Source organism: Nerophis lumbriciformis, linkage group LG28 (assembly GCF_033978685.3).
Source record: "Nerophis lumbriciformis linkage group LG28, RoL_Nlum_v2.1, whole genome shotgun sequence".
NCBI classification, from domain to species: Eukaryota; Metazoa; Chordata; class Actinopteri; order Syngnathiformes; family Syngnathidae; genus Nerophis; species Nerophis lumbriciformis.
The window spans coordinates 14,325,567-14,339,378 of NC_084575.2; the positions used below are offsets into that span (position 1 = coordinate 14,325,567).

At 40.3% G+C, this 13,812-nt stretch overlaps 1 protein-coding gene across 3 annotated transcripts in view; it reads right to left on the bottom strand.

The window, feature by feature from the left end:
• Positions 1-13,812, bottom strand: part of slc4a8 (solute carrier family 4 member 8) — a 97,931-nt gene that overhangs the window by 27,797 nt on the left and 56,322 nt on the right. For all 3 annotated transcript variants that reach the window (XM_061923644.2, XM_061923643.2, XM_061923642.2), the window contains exons 6-9: positions 7,727-7,903; positions 4,136-4,218; positions 2,215-2,372; positions 2,064-2,151 (exon numbers count right to left, since the gene is read on the bottom strand). In XM_061923644.2, coding sequence (XP_061779628.1) covers positions 2,064-2,151; positions 2,215-2,372; positions 4,136-4,218; positions 7,727-7,903 — 506 coding nt within the window. The remainder of the gene's footprint in view (positions 1-2,063; positions 2,152-2,214; positions 2,373-4,135; positions 4,219-7,726; positions 7,904-13,812) is intronic.

Below are 13,812 nucleotides of genomic sequence, written 5' to 3' on the forward strand. Positions count from 1 at the left end.
GCCACGCAACGTTCATGCAAATTCCGTAGCTTGTGACGGTGAAACAGATGAGAAGCGAATGAGTGTATAAAAGAGCATGTCTTTGAGAAGTTTGGTATGTCACCATTGTTGCTTTTTATTTGACACAACGCGAATATGCCTCATCAATAATCACTAAAGTCAACATAAAACGTAAGGCATATGAATTGATTAACGTAGACCCCGACTTAAACAAGTTGAAAAACGTATTCGGTGTTATCATTTAGTGGTCAATTGTACGGAATATGTACTGTACTGTGTAAACTGTACTGTTTCATATAATGTATTCTCTTCCTTTGCAATCTACAAATAAAAGTTTCAATCAATCAATCAAAACTGTAATCGCAAACAAAGTCACATAATTGGCCAATTACAACTGAATCCGCTGATAAACGCAAAATAATATCAAAGAAAATTGACATAAATATAAGTGAAATGTTGTCATTGTAGGTAGCTCTCATTAATCCCCGACACACTCAACCGCCTCATCCTGAACTAAGCAATGTTGAAACGGTCACTTGAAACAGCGACTAAACAATGAAGCTAAAGCTAGCAAGAACAATCCATACACCCACAACACATTTCATTTTCTTGTGTTGTTGTGAACGACATCATCGATGTAACATTAATGTACAAACTGTGGTCGCAACTTCAGAGGCTCTCTCTCCTTTTTTTTCAGCCTCAAGTGAGTCGACTATACTCGTCAAGCTGAGAACAGCAGCACAGCACACTTCCCCTCTTCACAAAATAAAAGTTTAAAAAAAGTACCTTGCACAAGCATATTGTGCAACATTTACAATATTATTATGCTTTGATCTAAAATACTGGTCAAAAACGTCCGAAGAAGTATTACGCGGATAAATGTGGGGATTTTTGCATTTAATTAACAAACATTTTATTAAATTTTATTTTACACAAAAAGCACACATTCTATGATTGTAAAATAAGTGTAAAAGGTCAAGAATTTTAATAAAAACAAATTTATTGGTTTTTCTATTATTGTTATTTTACTTGTTGTGGTTTATTCATTAAGAATTTCGATCCAGTGTTTTTTTTTTTTTTAACTACATTTAAAATTGAGTTTTGGTGGTACAATAAACACAATAACATTTTTCAAATTCATGAGTAATTGTGTAATTAATCGTGATTACAATATGAATCAAATTAATCTTGATTTTTTCTTTTTGCCATAATCGTCAAGCCCTAACCACCACCTAGCACAAAAACACCAGTGAGAGGTATTGTTTTCCACTAACATGTTGATGACTCGGTCTATGTGCTTTTTTTGTGTATGACTGCAGAAAAATCCACCATAGTAACAAAAAAAGTTGCAAGTGCCAGTATTTTGATAAAGAACATGAGAAACACTATTAAATTCAAGAAAAAAACTCAAGTAAAGGTGTCTTGCCCTCCTGTTCTCCCTCTTCGCTCATCATTGCCAACTAGATTATTCAATAAAAGTGATGGAAACATATGTAAATGTTTTTTATTTATCATTTATATGTATTTCATGTTGTTTCTGCATGTAAAACTAGAATAATTCACTATACAATGGGTTTTGTGTTAATATTTTTGGGGTGTATGTCGCGAAATAATATTATTCATATAATTTCTTACAGAAAAAGTGATAATTTCGGTGGTACCGCTGTATCATAATTGTCACTTTCATCATATATTTGTTTCAAAATTACTTTCCCTTCACATAAAATCATAAATAGATTTGAAATAAAAATCTGGACTTTTATTACTCGCAACAATACAATCGAACTATTGATTTTTTTTTTTTTTTTACTTAAAACTACAGTGTATTTCCATATATTTTTGTTACAATATTACAACACTGTTATTATCATTATTGTAAACTTTTGTTGTCACAAACTACAAGCACTAGGACCAAGTGGGTGCGGTTGATGCAGCAGCACCTACAGGGCTGAAGTGGAACACCATGGAATTGCGTGTTATGATATCTCCATCCCAAAAGTCAAATTCATATGTTAGGGATTGTTCCGCCTTGGTGGATGTTTAGTTCTGAGAAAATACCTTACCTCATCTGTCATAATGGTGGCCATGGAGCGTCCAATTTCATGGTACTGCTGAGCTTTTCCATCCGGGCCCAGCAGAATGAAGAGGAACCTGGAATTACATGATCAGATTGTAACTTTGACATACGCTGAACAACTATAATGTAGTGTGTACCTGGTGGGTATCGGGACCTCAGTGAGACCTGTGAGCAGCACAGCGGGGGAGAGGCGGACAAAAGCCACAATGGGACTCTCCAGGAAATCCAGCTCTCCGACCAGCACATTGGAGGCTTCTGCTCCCTCTGGTATTTTCTTCATGAAGTGAAGGTCCACCTGGTACGTATGAGTGAGATGCAGACATTTCTTCTTCATCTAGCTCTAAAATACAAACATGGTCCTTTGTATCTATCCAAATGTGTACACAATTTGGACAAAAGTATTGGAACATCTGGCCATTACACATAAAAGGAAGTTAAAGGCCTACTGAAATGCGATTTTCTTATTTAAACAGGGATAGCAGGTCCATTCTATGTGTCATACTTGATGATTTCGCGATATTGCCATATTTTTGCTGAAAGGATTTAGTAGAGAACATCAACGATAAAGTTCGCAACTTTTGGTCGCTGATAAAAAAGCCTTGCCTGTACCGGAAGTAGCAGACGAGTAAATGATAAATAATGATAAATGGGTTATACTTGTATAGTGCTTTTCTACCTTCAAGGTACTCAAAGCGCTTTGAAAGTATTTCCACATTCACCCATTCACACACACATTCACACACTGATGGCGGGAGCTGCCATGCAAGGCGCTAATCAGCACCCATCAGGAGCAAGGGTGAAGTGTCTTGCCCAAGGACACAGCGGACGTGACTAGGATGGTAGAAGGTGGGGATTGAACCCCAGTAACCAACAACCCCACGGCTACTCTACCAACTTCGCCACGCCGAGTAGCGTGACGTCACATGTTGTGGAGCTCCTCACATCTGCACATTGTTTACAATCATGGCCACCAGCAGCGAGAGCGATTCGGGCCGAGAAAGCAACGATTTCCCCATTAATTTGAGCAAGGATGAAAAATTTGTGGATGAGGAAAGTGAGAGTGAAGGACTAGAGGGCAGTGGGAGCGATTCAGATAGGGAAGATGCTGTGAGAGGCGGGTGGGACCTGATATTCAGCTGGGAATGACTAAAACAGTAAATAAACACAAGACATATATATACTCTATTAGCCACAACACAACCAGGCTTATATTTAATATGCCACAAATTAATCCCGCATAACAAACAGCTCCCCCCTCCAGTCCATATAACTCGCTAATACAACTCAAACACCTGCACAACACACTCAATCCCACAGCCCAAAGTACCGTTCACCTCCCCAAAGTTCATACAGCACATATATTTCCCCAAAGTCCCCAAAGTTACGTACGTGACATGCACATAGCGGCACGCACGTACGGGCAAGCGATCAAATGTTTTGAAGCCGCAGCTGCATGCGTACTCACGGTACCGCGTCTGCGCATCCAACTCAAAGTCCTCCTGGTAAGAGTCTCTGTTGTCCCAGTTCTCCACAGGCCAATGGTAAAGCTTGACTGTCATCTTCCGGGAATGTAAACAATGAAACACCGGCTGTGTTATCCGGCACAACAGTCAAGGGGTGCTTTCTACGGCGGGGGTGCGTTATCCGGCACAACACCTGCCGCAATACACCGCTTCCCACCTACAGCTTTCTTCTTTGCTGTCTCCATTGTTCATTGAACAAATTGCAAAAGATTCACCAACACAGATGTCCAGAATACTGTGGAATTTTGCGATGAAAACAGACGACTTAATAGCTGGCCACCATGCTGTCCCAAAATGTCCTCTACAATCCGTGACGTCACGCGCAGGCGTCATCATACCGAGACGTTTTCAGCAGGATATTTCGAGCAAAATTTAAAATTGCACTTTAGTAAGCTAACCCGGCCGTATTGGCATGTGTTGCAATGTTAAGATTTCATCATTGATATATAAACTATCAGACTGCAAGGTCTGTAGTAGTGGGTTTCAGTAGGCCTTTAAAAAAGAGGGAACTATGAAGAAAAAGTGCAATATGTACCTTGCTGAGATCCACTTGATGTGCGTCCTGTCCAGCACCGTTCTTCGCCGGCTCTGTCGGAGGTGGAGGCTGAGGAGATGTGGCTGATGTGTGTGAACGACACGTGGAGTGGAATTAGACTTAGACAGAGACTTAATGATTGTATTCAATGCCATGTGTTTATCTGCACATTGATGTTTGCTACAATGCATGGCTTCGGGCATTTTCCACCAAAAAGCGTTTTGTGTCATGTTTTGCTTTTTTTCCTGGATCTTTTTAATCAGTTACGTTTTGAATGTATTGTTGTTTACATTATAGTTTTTATTTATGGTTTTGACTTGTATTAAATAACAGCAGATTTGCTAAATGAATCATTGTTTGCATTCATGACTCTTGATACTGATTGTTGACTGTATGAAAAAATAACTAAAAATACTGACACTTTGTCCTACAAGACCACACAGTATCCCACAAGGCCTCCCTATATTCATTTATGGCACCACATGGGCCACTCCACCAAATTGGTGCAATTTGCTCGTTTTAACATAAAAAAAGATCTAGATTGCTAGATCCAGATCTGGCAATATACACATTGAACTACTCAAAATGTGTTTAATTTTGCCTATCATTCACAATCCCTATGTAAGCGAAGAACACATATGTTTCTCTTTTTCCATGCATTCTAAATAGTAAATACGTGCAATTAAAAGTCCGCTTACAATGGAACCTATGGGTGTCGCTCTATTCAAACTATAAAGCGCTTAAAAACAGCCAAACTCCTCCACTAAGGTTTTATATACATGATGTAAGTATATACGTAATGTAGTAACGGGCACATTTATAATAACATGTACGATTTACATAATTTGATCACTTTAAGCATTCGGCAGCGCATTAATTAAAACAATGCATCATGACGTTCGCTTTTTCCTTCACAACATCATTGATTATTACTCGCTGCAGACTTCGTGAGAGCCAACAAACATAGTAAAACATCACTTACTGTACAAGGTCTGCTGACATCAGGATGCCAAACGTTAGGATGTTCATATATTCCCAATTAGATGAAGAATGACTCATAATCCTTGCGAACCAAGCGCAGCTTTCAAAACATATACATTAATTAAGCCAGTTCAATGTCTTTTTTGCCATTTCACGGTTTAAATTGGATGCTAATGTGTACCAACTTGTCAGATTATTGTTACGGCTCAGACTCCTGCCAACGCCGTTCATTCATCTGTGCGCTCCAGTGAGTGCACCTCGGGACACGCCCACGGCCGCGCCCAGCCAGGGACACGCCGCGCGCGTCTCCGCCCAGCAGAAGCCGCCAGCGGCAATCATTTACAGACAATCGGCACACCTGCCTGTGATGATCAAGCGGTCTTCTTAAGCCTGGACAACCTGCCGTCGCTCGCCGGAGTATAGTCTTCTTACCCTTGTAAGCATCCCGTGTCTCTTCCATCCCGCGAACTCGCGCCTTCCCTGTGACTTCCGTGTTTCCGTTGTGTTCTGATGTTCCTGTTGTCTTCCTGCAGTGCTTCCCGTGTTCTTCCGTGATCCCCTGTTGTTTCCCCTACCTCCCGGACTGCCCTTTTGGATTCTCGACCTCCCGCTTGGAAACGGATCTTGCCTCTTCTCTCCTGCCCTGGATCATCTGCCTGCCCAATGGACTGTCTTCCTGCCTTGTTCCTCCTCTCGCCCAACACAACACTTGGTAACACACACTACAGCTAATCACACACATAGCCACACATCACATACACTTTTGGATCTAGTTCACACTCCATTTCCTTAGTTTATATTTGTATTGTTTGATTATTATATATATATATATATATATACATATATGGTTAATATATATAATAAATCCTTGTACATACTTACCTCTGGTGTCTGTCGCCGTCACCTCCCCTTAGTCCAACCATTACAATTATGTCTTCATACTTCTACTATCTAGGTCAGGGGTCCCCAAATGTTTTGAATTGGAGGCCGCATTGGGTTAAAAAAATTTGCCCGGGGTCGGAGTTTACATATATGTATATATATATATATATATATATACCTCACGCACTAATTGACTGAAAGAGCGCACACTTTCCGCGCGCTCGCCCGACACTGCGGCGTAAGCGGGATGTCACGTTATCAATGGGAAAATGCATTTTTAGACAATATGATTTTCCTGAGTAACTCGAAGACCCCGAGAGTAACAAGCGGATTAGAAAGGACAGATTTAAAAAAATTATAATAAAAAAAAAAAAGATAATTTTGGACGGTGGCGTGCAGTATCCGGCCGTATCTGTAGTTTGAGAACCCCTGATCTAGGTGATATTCGATATTTATGATCTAGAATAAACTTTCGAGCTCCGATGCGTGAAAGCAGCTCACCGCAGCCGCTGATGTCAATACAGCCAGCACAAGCTGTTAGCGCCCTCTGATCACAGCGCCGCTCAAAATAGTTCCTCTGCGTTAGTGCTTATAAGAACAATATCGCTAATACTTGGTTAATATTCACGTCATGAAAAGTAAATGGAGTATTGTTTGCGCTTTTTGAATTTCTTTTTAGAGAGATTTATTGGCAGAATAGAGGACTTCCCTTTGGCATAGTTATAAACTGACTTTTATTTACGAGAAAAACAAAAATAAAAAAACATCCGTCGTTGTGTCTTTCATTATGATTGTGAATGATAGGCAAAATTAAAAACAAAAGTGCAGTTCCTCTTTTGGTTATTTTTTTTTATACAAAGTTCCTAGGTCAAAGATGACTCTTTTCAACAGGACAACATTTTTAGCATACGATTAGAAAATACATTAAATATAGCCACGTGTCATTGATGCTAATATTATGTGGACATAATATCAATAAAAGCACTTAACAGTGATTCAATAAAATAAAATGTACAAATTTAAAAATAAGCAAAGTGTAACAGGACTGTGCTGGAAAGTTAACCTTACCGTTATCAAATATACAGAAAAATGTATAAGTGAACTTACACACCTAGTGTGTGTGTGACAATCATTGGTACTTTAACTTAACTTAACTTTTGGGCTTAAAGGCCTGCACAGGATTTGAATGATGCAACGCGCTGCGGATCATGTGACGAGTGGAATATTCCATATTTTCCCCCTCGGAAAAGTGTGGAGTAACACGACAGAGTGAAAATGCAGGGACTATGTAAATGTGAATTTTACCTGAATTGTAATTTATTTTTGTAAAATAAAATACACTTTAAGTAACATTGGGATGATGAATAATGAAATATGTAAAAAAAAAAAAAATTTCTAAGGATTTAAATGATTACAATTCAAGGTAAAGTCTAATTTTAGGAAGTAAAGACAGGCAACAAATGTTACTTTTTCGTTGTTTTAGGTAGTTTAAATTAATCTTTTATGTTGTATTTATTAAATATGGAGACTTTATGCATTAAGCATTTTACTCAGTAGGGGCGCAAATGGTACCGATTAGGTAGAATGGCCCACTTGCAGTAAGTGCAGTGTGTCCATTTTTAAGAACTACTGTTACAAACTCATAAAACTTGATCCAATTCAATAGAAAGGTGACAAAGGAGTCAGTGGCATAGAGAATAAATGGACTCCCGAGTATACAATAAATACCTGTCAGATGGGTCTCTGACTGTTTACGAGTCCCCTCGGCAATGGAGCGCACGATGGGCATGAGGTTCTTCTTCTTCTCGTTTTGGTGGTGGTGCCTCTTCAGCAAGGCCTCACGCACTTTAACTCTCACACTGTCATCCAGCTCATGAGATGCCTCCTGATGGTCCAGGACCATGTCTGCAACACACAGACAGTAAATATTATACATACACTGTAGAATACTGGACACAAAATAAAGTCACCATGATATTGTGAATATCAATATAACAACAGTTTTATTATCATAGTTGTAGTTTGCACTGGGGTAGAAATGCACTATCTATATTTCAGTAAGCCTTATCCATTAAAAATGAGCAAAGTCAGCATTTTCAACCAGATCTTTGTGTTTTGTTTATTTGTTCAATTTAGTTCTTTAATATGCTGCAAGCTGCAAATGGACCATCCTTTTTAAGGTTTCACTAAGTAATGGATGATGGAGATACATGTTATACAAGTTAGGTCATTATGCATTCATTCAAAGGTTCTCTCAATGTATGAAATGCAATCAATGATATGACTCATCCGCACATCTTCATCTCACACCCTTGTCGTCTTCTCTGTCCTTCAGTTATTTGCAAGTAAGCTGCTGAGTCAGCAGAGTAACGTTCCTACCCTTCTCCCTTTGTCAGACAGTCTGCACACAACATTCAAATTAAATCTGAGCACAGCTCAAGGCCAGCGCTAACGTGTTAAATCCAGCCCCAGTATAATCACCCTTGCTAACGAGGGGGATTGCAGAACGATGGCAATGAAAATACATCTTATTAGGTTAAACCTGTCGTGACCCTAAAATGCAGAGGACAGTAGACGGCGTGCAGGTAAAAGTATATTTAATGACAAATCAAAATCTATGGTGCAGCTGGGAAGTGAATCGGAAGCTTAGAGAACCCCATGCATGAACCAAATTGAACACTTTTATTTAACCAGGAAAGTTCCGTAAAATGAAAAAAAAAACTATTTTTCAAGGGAGTCCTGGGCAAGAGGCAGCAAAAGATAGAGTTACATGTCATACACATGAATAAAAACAGTTACAATTTAAAAACGTCATCTCAAGAGCTTTCAATCTGGATTTAAAAGCATCCAATGAAATAAGTTCAGTTAATTTTTACATTTTTTTTGCAACATGTTCCATGTAAAAGGAGCAGAGTAAACAAAAGCCCTTTTTCCCAGTTCTGTGAGGGCAAATGGAACAGTGAGCAACAAAAGATCATTTGAACGCAAACAATTAGAGTCAGCACTCCTCCGTGTGATTACATTACAAATATAGGAGAGCAGTAGACCAAGCATGGCCTTATAATTATAAATATACCAATGACCCAGCCTCCTAGAGGACAAAGAAGGTCATCCAACTCGAGAAAACAGCTCACAATGATGGATCAAGAGACGCATGATGTACAGTGTCAATCCTATGTAGACATTGAGAAGAGGCATTCATATACAGCAGATCTCCATAGTCTAAAACAGATAAAAAATGTTGTAGTGATAAGGGACTTTTTTGTCTCAAAAGAAAAACTAAATTGATTTAGAAAGAAAAAGCCCAATTTGAGTTGAAGTTTTTTCACAAGCTTGTCTATATGGGGCTTGAAAGTTAAGGAGTCATCCAGCAAAATACCAAGGTGTGTGACAATCATTGGTACTTTAACTTTAACTTTAACTTTTAAGAGTGGACACTAAGGGGATAGTTTGAGGAACATTCTTAGTGTTTGAAAACCACATTAGTTTGATCTTTTCAGCATTGAGGACTCATTTTAGCTGTAGAAGTGTGTGTTGGACCACATCAAAAGCTTTTTGCACAGATTCTACAACTTTAGCAGGGTTGGCACCAAAACAGTAATTTATTGTGTCATCAGCGTAAAAATGTATGTTCGCGTCAGACACATTTTGTCCCCATTCATTAATCTACATGATGAACAGGAGGGATTATAATATTGAACCCTGTAGACCAGGGGTGCTCATTACGTCGCGAGCTACCAGTCGATCTCGGAGGGTGTGTCAGTCGATCACCAGCCAGCCATTAAAAAAATAGTCCTAAAAATGAGCGATCATAAATCTTCCCTATGACGTCACTTTCGTCACTTGATTGACATTCACGGCACCCGAGGGTCTTCTGAGATGACGCTGGCTGCTGCCGGCTCATTAAAATTACCGACTGGAAGGCGAGAAACACTTTATTTCAACAGTACCTGTCATCAAAACTCCAAAGACCGACTGCACAGTTGCACAATAAAAGCGCTACTTCATCCTGCCTGCGCTACCAAAATAAGAGTCTCAGAAAGCTTGCGTGCACAAGCTAGCAAGCTACGGAGTTTGCCGACAATGTATTTCTTGTAAAGTGTATACAAAGGAGTACGGAAGCTGGATAAATAAAATGCCAAAAACCAACCACTTTCATGTGGTATTGGACAGAAAGGAGGACTTTTTTTCTCCTCCATTCGAAAATGCGGACCTTATCAGCACTACTGTCTGATTCCAATCAATGCAAGTCATCACAATCAGGTAATACACCAACTTATATTCTTGTCTTCATGAAAGAAAGGAATCTATATGTGTTAAACATGCTTGTATTATCTCTAAACACCTTTAACTTATTACCAATATTAACTATAAGTGTTAAACATGCTTGTATTATCTTTAAACACCTTTAACTTGTTAACAATATTAACTATGTGTTAAACATTCTTGTATTATCATTAAACACCTTTAATTTATTAACAATATTAACTATATGTGTTAAACATGCTTGCATTATCACTAAACATCTTTAACTTGTTAACAATATTAACTATATGTGTTAAACATTTTTGCATTATCTTTAAACACCTTTAACTTAACAATATTAACTATATGTGTTAAACATGCTTGTATTATCATTAATCACCTTTAACTTGTTAACAATATTAACTATATGTATTAAACAAACTTGTATTTTCATTAAACACCTTTAATTTATTAACAATATTATTATTATTATTATTATTTTTTTTTTTTTTTTTTTTGTGTCCTGTCCAGCTTCTCAGGCAACATATAGTTGATGTAGATGCCTATGTCGGCTGTTCAGATTTACTGTACAAAAGAGAAGTGTAGGATACTTCTCTTGTTGCCTTATTTGTATTTGACTTTATTAAATGTATTTATATTATCATTTAGTGCAGCCGGGCCGGAGCAGGAGGGGATAGAAAGAGAAAAAAAAAGAAGACAGAGGGGGAAATTGTGGGGACAAGAGGGGGATTAGACAGAGAGACAAAAACAACAACAGCAAACAACAACAACAACAACAATAGAGCAACATCAGCAAATGCGACATGTACAAATATGATGGTAAAAGTAATAGCAAATAAGCAGTTAGCGAAAAATAAAAAATAATACAGAAATGACAATGAGCATTATTACACTACAAATAGATCAATACAAATACCAATAGAAATAGCGCTATTGATAATGAACAATACCAATAATTTACCTTTATTATCAACAATACAGTTGTTTAAATGCAACAATACATATACGTAATGATAACTTGAGATACGAAAGAATGCAGAAAAATGGAGGGGGAGAAAGAGAAGCAACCTACATTAACCTTGTAGATTGTTATAGTCACAATAGGTTAAGCTTTGTCAGTGTGCCATGTGTTACACCCAGTTTACCCTAGGGCAACAACATTAATATATGTTTGATGAAACGTGATTATGTGCATGAGTGTAAGTATGCATATGTACTTGTATATGTACAGAATGTGTATATGTGTTTGTACAATGAATGTATACGTACAGAATGTGTATATGTGTTTGTACAGTGAATGTATATGTACAGTATGTGTATGTGTATGTTTGTATATTGAATGTGCGTGTGGATGTACGAACTTTAGGTAGGTAAATATGTACTGTATTTGTGTATGCATGTGGGAGCGTAGGTACCTATGTACGTATGTGAGCATATGTGAATTTGCATGTACAATACATTCGACTCCCAGAGTGCGTGGGAGCCAGAGCACGGCCCCATCACCCCCGAGAGCCCAACCCACAAATAGTAGGCGTGGTGCCCAGGGAACCAGGGACCACCGCCCCCACGCAGCCAAGCCGGCCAGCGACAGGAACCCCAGAGCCCGGCCCACCGTACCGCCCACAAGGGCCAGCAGCAGGCCGCAGACAGACGCACCCGGCAGAGGACAGGGCACGAGAAAAGCAGGGGACAGCCAGACCCCAAGCCAGCGAGAGACCACACCCCACACGGGCAGAAAGGCGAGACGCCCTGCCCGAGGGACCCAGAGACTCCCCGCAACCGGACGGGAAGACTGCCCCCGCCCCACCGGCAACCGGGCCCCCACGAGCCCACCCCCCACCCCCGGAGAGCGCGGCGAGGCCAGCCCCCGGCCACCCCACCCAAATTGGCCGCCGCAGGACCACCCAGGCACAGGGCCACGGGAACCACCCACCCCACCTGCAGGGACCCCAACGATGGAGATGGAACAACCAGCAACCGCCCCGCCGAGCCCCCCCTCTGAGGGAGGGGAAAAATTTAAAAATAATATTAATAAAATATATTAAAAAAATTAATAAATAGATAAATAAATAAAAAAAATAATTAAAAGAAGATCACAGACATGCTGACAAACAAGGTCACTACCCCAGCAACTGGCCGACTCGCAGCACCTCGGAATACCTTGCAGCACCAAGCTACCACAATAGACGCAGGGACTAGGCCCAACATGCCCCAACCAAGACGGGCACCCGGAAGGGGTGGACAGCGGGACCCAAGAGCTCCAGACACGCAGTTCGGATGCAGTAGCCTGAGGCGTCGACCCCCGTCTGACAGGCAGGCCCAGAGCGTACCCCCAGAAATATACATACATACATACATATATACATACACATACACACAGACATGTATACATACCCACACATACACATATATACATATACATACACATATGTACACAAACACATATATATACATACATACATACACACACATATACACAGTTCGTCAGCCCCGACAGCCATCACGCGCACGCGCTGCCACCAGTCACAACATCAGCCACACCCTTGCACCAGACCCAGCAGCCACGGGCGCCCACACCACAAACAAACGGCAGCAGAAACAGCAGCCGCAATAACCCCAGACTGCCAGCACCAGCCAATCAAATCACAGCGATCAAAAAAAAACTGTGACCAGCAACCACACGCCACCAGGACCACGGAGACCAGCCGGCGCCAGCCCGCCAGTCAGCCCGAACGCCAACACGCAAACAAGAGACACCAACACCCCCACCCCATCAAAAGGCCCCTCACCCCAACCCAAACCCGCACAAACACACCACCGCCCAAACAACCGAGACACAGCATCCAGACCAGACACGGGGGCCGCGCCGCCACCACATCAAGTCACCAACAGAGACCCCACAGCGCAAGGTCGGGCCACACGGGCACGGACCCCACCCAACAGGAAGTGAGACCCGCGCGACGCCACACACAAATAAATATTATTATTATTAACAATATTAACTATATGTGTTAAACATGCTTGTATTATCATTAAACACCTTTAACTTGTTAACAAAAACATATGTTTCATAAATGAGTAAATATAAATTATATATATGAATGAGGTAGATCCCCACGACTTGATCAATTGAAAAGTAGCTCGCCTGCAGAAAAAGTGTGAGCACCCCTGCTGTAGACATTCAAATATTCAGACCACATGCCGTCACATTTAATACACTGGCTTCTGTCACTCAAATAATTTGTGAACCAGCAAACAACATGATTAGATAGTCCCAAACAAAGAAGCCTCTGCTTTAAAATAGCATGATCCAGTGTCAAAAGCTTTTGACAGATCAATAAAGAGGGAAGCACAATATCTTTACGATGTAGCACTTCAGTGTCTGGTACTTTGTCTTGCCACATTTATTAAGAGCAACAAGTATATCATTTATCACTTTTGTAGCAGCCGTGATGGTACTGTGCTTTTTCCTGAAGCCGGATTGAATTTAAGAAAAAGGTTCGATAGAGCACAGGAACTCGTAGTTGATCACAGACAAGAGATTCAAG